Here is a 9,060-nt window from a genome sequence, read left to right as displayed (position 1 = left end):
TTGCTCAATTCCTTCACCTGTTTGATTGTGTTTTCCTGTAGTTCTTTAAGGGATTTTTGTGTTTCCTCCTGCAGGGCTTCTAGCTCTTTACCTGTGTTCTCCTGTATTTCTTTGATGGTGCTATTTATGTTCTTCTTAAGGTCCTATATCATCATCATGATAAATGATTTTAGATCTGAGTCTTGCTTTTCCAGTGTGATGGTGTGTCCAGGACTTGCTATGGTGGAAGAATTGGGTTCTGATGATGCCAAGTAACCTAGGTTTGCGTTGTTTGTTTTCTTATGCTTGCCCCCTGCCATCTGGTTATCTCTAATGCTACCTGCTAAATCTGACTGGAGCCTGTCCTTCTTGTGATCCTGATTGTGTCAGAACTCCTCAGAGTCAAGCTGTCTCTGTGATCCTGTGATTCTGGGATCCTTTGACCCTGGGCTTGTTTAGAGCACCTGGGAGTGGAGCTTCCTCTGGGTGTTTTGGGAATGAATGACTGCAGAGTTTGTGCCCAAGGTCTGCTCAGGGCACCGGCCAGCCCAGACAAACTGGAAGCAACCTGAGCCACTGGGCTAGCAGAGTTCCTGAGTGCCTGGGTCCTGCTGGTCCCAGTTACTTCTAGTGTTAGGATAGATGTTGTGTCCTCTTCACCTCTGATCCTAGGCATGTTAGATCCTAGGATGTTATTTTTTAAAAGACAAAATTATAAAATCTAAAGTTTGGACCAAGAAATATCATTATGGGATTGCTCAGTTGTGTTACAGTATTGAGTACATGTAGTTACATGCAGTCATTGCCACACAGGTGAGAAAGGTGATATCAAATATTTAGTGTCTATTCTATGTGGTTTTGCTTTCTTTGCAACTCTTCTTTTGTTATTTTCCCCAAAGGAATCTCATACTATTTATCCAGAATACATGAACTTTGAAAAAAATCCTAAATATGAACATTTTATTTATTTATTTATCTATCTATTTATTTAATTTATTTATCTATGTTTTAATTTCTCTCTCTTGCCTCTGAACTTTCAAAAGTAAGTTTTATGTTGAGAAGAACCAATTACGTCCATCTTCTTACTGTTCAAATTTTTAATGTACCCTGGAGCTGTGACTCCATTGCATTGCAGTTTTTAAAATGATGTTTTCACAATAAAGAAAGAAATTTAGAGTGAAGTGAGATGCTATGAAATGTAGCTGTACAATTTTGTTTTACTTTAATCATATCCTCTTATATTTGGTTGTATGGCACTATAAATTAAGTTGACTACTACATATAACTATTACTAATATATAATTTCAGAATAGCTATTTTTCAAATAAATTTACTTAGGTTTTTAATGTTAAAACAATGTCATCACAGAGTGGTTTTTTTTAGAGAAATCTATCATTGTGATCAAAGTATGTTTTCTTTCTTCTTCTCCTTTATAGGTAGTCATAGCCTACTGGTATCGCACAATCATAGGAATAATGAATTTATTTGGGATAGAAACTAAGACATGTTGGAACGTCACCAGAATGGAGCCTCTTAATGAAGTTCAGAGCTGTGAAGGCACGTTTCCTCCTCAATGTTGCTGTGCATGTACTCATGTTTTCATAGACAGCTGATGTGACTCATTTGAAATTTATTATAAACTCTGATCAATTTTATTTAAAACATTATAGAAATGTTTAATCTTAATATATAACTTATACTTTAAACCTATTTTCTGAAGAAGCTACATGCTCAATAATTTGAGTATGAATTAGAAATTTAATTCGAGTACCAATATATCCAATATAAGGTACTCAAGTAAAAGCCCATTTCAGAATAAGATAGTACATATCATTTGGGATAATATTAGTACACCCTTTTGGGAGATAAAGTGTCAAATATATATTTGCCGTAGTTATATATTAGTTGATGCTAATAATCAGCTATTATAAATATTGCTTTATTTTTGTTCATAGTACAAGAGGAATTTTAATGAAACTCTCTCTGAATATATTCTACATTGCTATCTTTGTCGAACAAATTAAAAACAAAATAAAGCAAAATACCCTTAAGAATTATGCAACAATTAAATTAAGAATTTTAGCTGCCCCTTGTGTCTCTGTCCATAGCCACACAGAAATATGTATCAAATATACAGGTGTTTTTTCATGCCTTCACACATGACTATTTTTACATTATATTGCTACTTTCTAAATTTCTTTAACTCTTAGAATATGAACAAAATTTGAGTTTTCCATACATTTTTTTTTAACTGATTTCCTTAAAAACCTAAGATGATACTGGTGGAGGTTGTTTAAGGAGTAATTATACTTTGTGGGTTTTTTTTCAACATACAGCAATAGAGACTATGGTTTATCAAAGATTAGACTTTATTGAATGTCCATCCTAAAAAGGTATAAGATTTTCTGAGGGTTGAAAGTCATCACCTTGAACATGTGTGGTATATATTAAGTTCCCAATCAGCAAGAAGTCAGTGTTTGATACTTGGAGTGCATAGAAGAGCTGGGAGACATTGCTTTTCAACTCAGAGAGCTTATGCTATCAACAGGCTGTTAGTAATTCTAATGGTAGTGCATATTACAAATGTCTAGATGCTGGCAATGTAATTAAGGGCAGACCACACTGGACCACGTGCTGGCTGTGGATTTGCATCATATTTACTGACAAATCATAGCAGATTCACATGCTGAATCACCATGCTAGCTTCATGAAAAGCTCATAAGTGAGGGGTAGATGTGGGTTCCATGTGGTCAGGTAGATCACGGATGTGCTCTAGTTAGTTTGGAAGAAAGATCACTGCAAATGTGTGGGTTTAAGAAGCAGTTGGATGTAGACTGTTTGGTGAGAAAGATGGTGAAGAGTCATGTAATTGGCTTCAAGTTTGAGTCTTTGGATTGACAGGCTAATGGAAAGCAATGAATGCATGCATTGGAACCCAAATATACTGAACTGGAAATACTAAGTGGGTTTGTGGCTGTAGAAACTTTGCAATAAGAAAGAGCTCTAGTCTGAATATACAATTGCCATTAACTGTGTGTGGACGACAAATGGACATAGAAAGAATCTGTGACAGTGGCTGTATGGTCTTGGTATGAAAGGGTTAATGAACCAGAGCAAGCAGGGTCAAAGGGCTTGTCTCTTTGCAGGCAGAGCAGCATAACTTTGCAAATCACCTAGGTTATAAATAGTTTTCTCAAACATAAAAATCCTTCAAAACAGTTCATCTTAAAATTTTGCCTGAGACTTGTGTGAAATGATGAACATAATGCACACAGGAAGTGATGTACATGCCAACATAATCATATATAACATTTATAGCATATATATGTATCATATATATTATGCATGCCTGCACTATACAGATGAAATAATTAGATAAGATCACAGACAGCAAACATGTTCCTTGAAGTTAGGGCCTGTGTTACACTGATCTGTGGGCCTAGAAAGGACAGAAGTGGCACCAGGAAATTCTCCAAGTATTTCTACCAAAGTCCCAGACACTGAACAGTAGCATCAGCATTTGAATTAATGTGAACCCCAGCACGCATTACATCACAGAAACATGCCATTAGGAGAAAATGTAACTAAATATACATTGTAGAGGTTGTGGCTGGGTAGGGACTTGGCCTTGGTCCTTGGGACAGCAAATAATGCACTGGGGAGGTAAAGGTGATGGTAGCATTTATGAGTGAGCATGAGAGCAAAAGTGTTGAGCACATTTATAAGTTCTTGTTTATAAAGCACTGAAATCATATTGCTCATTAAATACTGAATAATCTGTGTCTTTTTTATAAAAGGATTGGGAGACCCAGCTTGCTTTTACATTGGAGTAATTTTTATTTTAAATGGACTAATGATGGGCTTGTTCTTCATATACGGTGCTTACCTGAGGTAAGACTTATAAAGAGAGTGACCCTGTAAGGACTGGTTGATACCCATTGACTAAGTGAAGAGGAAACTTAATGAAACAAATTGACTAGTTTAGGGAATTTTATAGAACTGGTTTTCTATAACCAATGCTATGCAAACAGAAATGAACTGCCACTAAACACCACAGGCCTCCCTTTTATCCTTTGGGGGATTTTTGAATACTGTTTGGAGTATAAATATGTCTAGTATGAGATTTTGAAGTTAATCATGACAATCACATATTACATATCCACTCTCCATTGCTCCTTAGAAGAACCAAGTGAGTTAGCTTTTGTCATTGAAAATTAAGGCAAAGTCAGCCTTGGTTATATCTAGACTCTGTAGGGTCAGCTGCTCCTTCTCTGTTTCTTCTTGTTTTCACTTGAATGTGCAATCCAGAGTCATTCTTTGACATGGGGTGGAGGGAAGACCATAAAATAGCAGTTATATCTGGCTCTATCCAGTCTAGCAACCTTGCGCTACTGAAACAGTGCCAACATATAACATATTTTTATTTGTGTTGAGTGATATAGTGTCTACCTATATTGCTTGACTACTTTGTTAGACATTTTGTTTCTTTCAGTGGAATACATTCCACTGAAATATTAGCTTTCTTTACATCTATGTGATTCTTGAAATAAAAAAAGAAATCTGGGCGTAGGGCCTACGAACAATATCTCAGAAAGTGTCCTCCTCTATTCCTCCCCACCTTCTATTTTAGACAGGATCTCTCACTGAACCTGGAGAACACTGATTGGGTAGCCATTCTAGCCAATGAGCACCCTTGATCTTCCTGTCTCTACTTCTCAAGCTTTTTATGTAGGTACTGGTGATCCAAATCCATGTCCTTAAGTGGTACTTCGGGGATGGCTAGATGGGAAACCATGAAATTAGATCTCTCAATAGCTCCCTGAACAACAATCAACTTTAAACACTCAAAGATAAACTGTAGTAAAACAGAAAAACATTAAATAATAGAGGCAGAAGCAAGGACTTTCCAAACAGGATTCTAATAGCTCAGGAAATAGTTGCTAGTGTGTACAGACATACTAATTGAATGCAACTCTTCTGGTGTGATCTTGGAAGCTAAGCAGGGCTGATGTTGGTTAATACATGGTGTGAGAAAATAATTACAATAATCAAGAAATTGGATTGTATGAAATAGAAAAGGTTTTGCATGGAAAAGGCAATAATTTGCAGAGTTAAGACACTAACCACATAATGGGAGAATCATATGGAAAGATTCAAAGTATGTACACCAAAGATTTTCATGCAAATTCTTCTTTACTGCTGCACTAGTCACATATCCAGAAAGGGAAAACAGCCTAGTTATAAGTCAACAGATGAGCTGGTAAGGAGAATGAGGCACATATATGCAACAGAACAGCTTCAGCCCTGAAGAGGAAGGAAATCATGACATTTACAGCAAAATGAATGCAACTGAAAATCATTAGGTTAAGCAAAACAAAATAAAACAAAACAAACAAAACAAAAAGTACCTCCTCCAAACAAAAACCAAACAAACTTCATGAGGAACCCAGATTTCAATAAAAGTATAAGGGTGTACACATGTGTGTGTGTGTGTCTGTGTGTGTGCGCGTGTGCGTGCGTGCACAGTTTCTCATAAGCCATGAAACCAGAAAGAGAATTTTGAGAGATGAAGAAGGCTCTAATGAGAGGTAAAAACCAGGAAAAGTAACAGAATTCCCAAGATTAAAAAGCAGAAGGAGTTGGAGAGATGGAGCAGCAGTTATGACTGGCTGCTCATGCAGAGTTCACATTCCTTTCCTAGTACCCAAGCTGGAAGTTCCCAACCACCTGTATCTCCTGTTCCAGGGGCTCCAATGTTCTCTCTGACTTCTGCAGACACCAGCACACATATAATGCACATGCAGACAAGCAGATGTGGAAACTGACTGGGAAAGGAAAAAGAACCAATGGAGGAGGGAGAGTTTAGGAGCAGAGAGTAGGGCAGAAAGTAGCTTAATGACACATTGATGGGAATTCGCTATGACAAAATGCATTAGTTTATATGCTAACCTAAATAAAACTTAAACATAGCAAAGCAAGTCCAATACATATACATGGTAGACATTATTCAGCTATAAATAAAAATGAGATTATTTCGTTCCCAAGAAAATCTATGGAGCTGGATAATATATTATATGAAATAAACCAATAAATAAAGACAAATACCATGTTTTCTTTTATATGTAGATTTAACCTAGATTTTAAAAATATAGAGTGAGCTGTGAAATTAAGAAGGAATACTGTTATTGGAAGGCAGAGGCTTAATGGGCATGGAAGTAGGGAACAACAGTAAGTAATGGGGAGGGGAGGGTGACTCAGTGGTTAAGAACACTTGCTGTACGCGTAGACGGACTAGTGTTCAGATTCCAGCACCCACATGGCAGGTCACAAGCATCTGTAAGCCCAGTTCCAGGTGACAAGACACCATATTCTGGCCTCTTTGGGCACCAGATACACACACATGTGATGTACATACATTCCAGAAGACACTCATGTTCATAAAGTAAAAATGAATGTTTTTTTTTTTAAGTTTAGAAAAGGGAAAGTAATGAGGGGAAAGAAAACCATGCACAGTGGGAGTCTCTGGGTCTAGATTTATTTAGACATATATAATAGTTTATATAATATAGGTTTTATATTTACTACACATATTATATATATGATATATGATACACAAGCAGAAGGCAGACCAACAAGAACCCAAAATGGGAAAGGAACAAAAGAATATAATGGGCGAATGTGTGCAAAGTAATATATATATATATATATATGTATATATATATATATACATATATATATATATGCCCTATAAAATATCATAATGAAGCCGTTATGCTGTATGCTAACTACATTTCTACAATAAGAACAGGCATTTAACATGAGTTCCCTTCTGGTCAGTGTGCCTATAGTACATTTTCACCTCTTCCACAGTTCACTACTTTATTACCTCTATTCAGTGGTCAGGGTTGTTACCTCCTCTTGCTGTTTTTCCTTTAATTTTGTCATCTCATTTCTTTCTCCTCCTTTTGTTCCACCAATGTCTACTGTATCCTACACTGAGCAGACAGTGGTGACTGAGCATGTGCAGGATCTGCTGGCTTGATGGTTACAGTCCAGAGGTCTGGGATGTGGGCAGAGCTGAGCATGTAACAAGACAGGAGACACTCACTGCACAACATGGGACTGAGCATCTGTGATGAGTATCGGCCACCCTAGGTCTGGTGTGGAGAGTCTACACTGTGGCTCCTGTCAGAGTATTTTCAGTCAGTCAAACAGTTATGAGTTAGTGCTAAGAGAAACTGTTAGACATTTAATCCCTCACTTAAGCCTAATTAAAAAAGACAAAACTGGACTCTATTTACATTATTAACATAGTGGTATACAGGCAAAAGTACTGGGCTGTATGTTTAAAATTATTTTCTGCCCATAGTTTATTTAGAAAGTGTTTTAATGTAATAAAACTGAGATTGTATTATATGTACACTTCGTGTCCTTGTACAGTCAGGATTAAAACACCAACTACACAGATACTTGGGAAATATTTGGGCTTATATGGCCTAGTTATTTGTGTTTTAAGCACAGAAAATTATGGTTTTTAATTTTGAGACAATTTTATGAGAAGAACCTGTATGTTGCATGTCATGACTGTGTACTTTCTTCTTTTTACAGCGGGAGTCAGTTAGGAGGTCTGATTACAGTAGCATGCTACTTTTTCAATCATGGAGAGGTTTGTTTTCCATTCAGTTCTTTATAGACATAGAGTGGCCCTTATGAACAAGGAAATATAATCACTAAACTAATACGATTACATAACATTGAACTGTAACACCTTAAAGTATTTTATGCTGCAAACTGGTATGTGAGTTATATTAATCTAAAATTGTGAGTGAGTAAAATCTAAACTATGTGAAGTATGAACCATTTGGTGTCTGGTCACACGCATATGTTCTGAAGACAACTGGCAGCATTGCACTCATGTGTCAGACACTGTACACACATGTCATTCAGCAACTACTAAACTCCTGGAGGGCAAGTGTTATCATCATCATAACAGTTATGAGACTGAAGAGTTCCAGGACTTAGCCAGAATTTCATGTCTACTGTGTACTGAAGCTGGGTGACATGTTCTTGTCACTATGCCTCTAAAACCTCGCTTTTAAATATACACTTACTCTTTTCTTATTTTTCTGTTAGAGACAGGGTCTCACTATGTTTTTTAGGCTGGATTCAAAACCTCTGATGATTCTCCTGCATTAGCCACCTACGTGTCAGAATTATATTGCTGGTATATTATATGTCTGTCTCTGAAAGTTGTTGGTTTTTGTTTGTTTGTTTCAATGGTAAGAATACTTAGCATCAAATCTTAACAGATCTCAATTCTCTGAACAGATTTTTGATTCTACAGTACAGTAATTTTAAAGTCGTGTGTGTGTGTGTGTGTGTGTGTGTGTGTATGCCTTCATGTGCACATATATGAATGTGTACATGTGTGTGTGCCTGTGCCCAAGTCCAGAAGATGGTGTTATATCTCCTGGAGCTGAAGTTATAAGCAGTTGTGAACTATCATGTGTGTACTAGGAACTAAGCTCCAGTCCTCATGCCTTCAGATCCATCTGCCCAGCACCAAAATTAAACACACAGATCTCAAGAACTTGTCCATCTCACTTAATTGAAATCGTATGTCATTGTTCTTCTCAGTGGTTGGATGGCATTGGCCTAACAACATCCACACAGTTAATTTAGTAGCTTTCCCATTGCTTCTACTATTGAATTATTCTTCCCTTTTCTGTAACAAAATAATGAATTCAAAACAGAACTGACATAATAAGTCATCCCAAACAGACCTACCCAGGCCAAAAGGAACTCCTAGGAATTGTTCATGATATGATGGATTCACTCTGGTGCTCCATGTTCTAGATTCTGTGTTAGATTTGAATGCATGGTAGGGAGAGAGAATCTGAGTATTAATGTTTGCGAATCAAATGTGCTATGCAATGGCAAAGGTTACATGCAGCAAATATCTGTATCTCCTGTTCTAGTATGCCAATTTAAAAATCAGTTAAATAAAGAAACAGACAATGCCTCACATAAAATGCTTTAGCTATATAATATTTAAAACCAATACCTTGTGAAAAAATACTT

At 36.7% G+C, this 9,060-nt stretch overlaps 1 protein-coding gene across 1 annotated transcript in view; it reads left to right on the top strand.

Annotated features, from left to right (window-relative positions):
- Nucleotides 1–9,060, top strand: part of Dpy19l2 (dpy-19 like 2) — a 91,107-nt gene that overhangs the window by 17,003 nt on the left and 65,044 nt on the right. The window contains exons 5-7 of the mRNA XM_031345780.1: nucleotides 1,416–1,536; nucleotides 3,777–3,870; nucleotides 7,588–7,645. Of these exons, the coding sequence (XP_031201640.1) occupies nucleotides 1,416–1,536; nucleotides 3,777–3,870; nucleotides 7,588–7,645 (273 nt within the window). The remainder of the gene's footprint in view (nucleotides 1–1,415; nucleotides 1,537–3,776; nucleotides 3,871–7,587; nucleotides 7,646–9,060) is intronic.

Source organism: Mastomys coucha, unplaced genomic scaffold, assembly GCF_008632895.1.
Source record: "Mastomys coucha isolate ucsf_1 unplaced genomic scaffold, UCSF_Mcou_1 pScaffold23, whole genome shotgun sequence".
Lineage (NCBI taxonomy): Eukaryota > Metazoa > Chordata > Mammalia > Rodentia > Muridae > Mastomys > Mastomys coucha.
The sequence above is the reverse complement of the archived record's forward strand: the minus strand, read 5'-3'. Positions and strand labels throughout refer to the sequence as shown.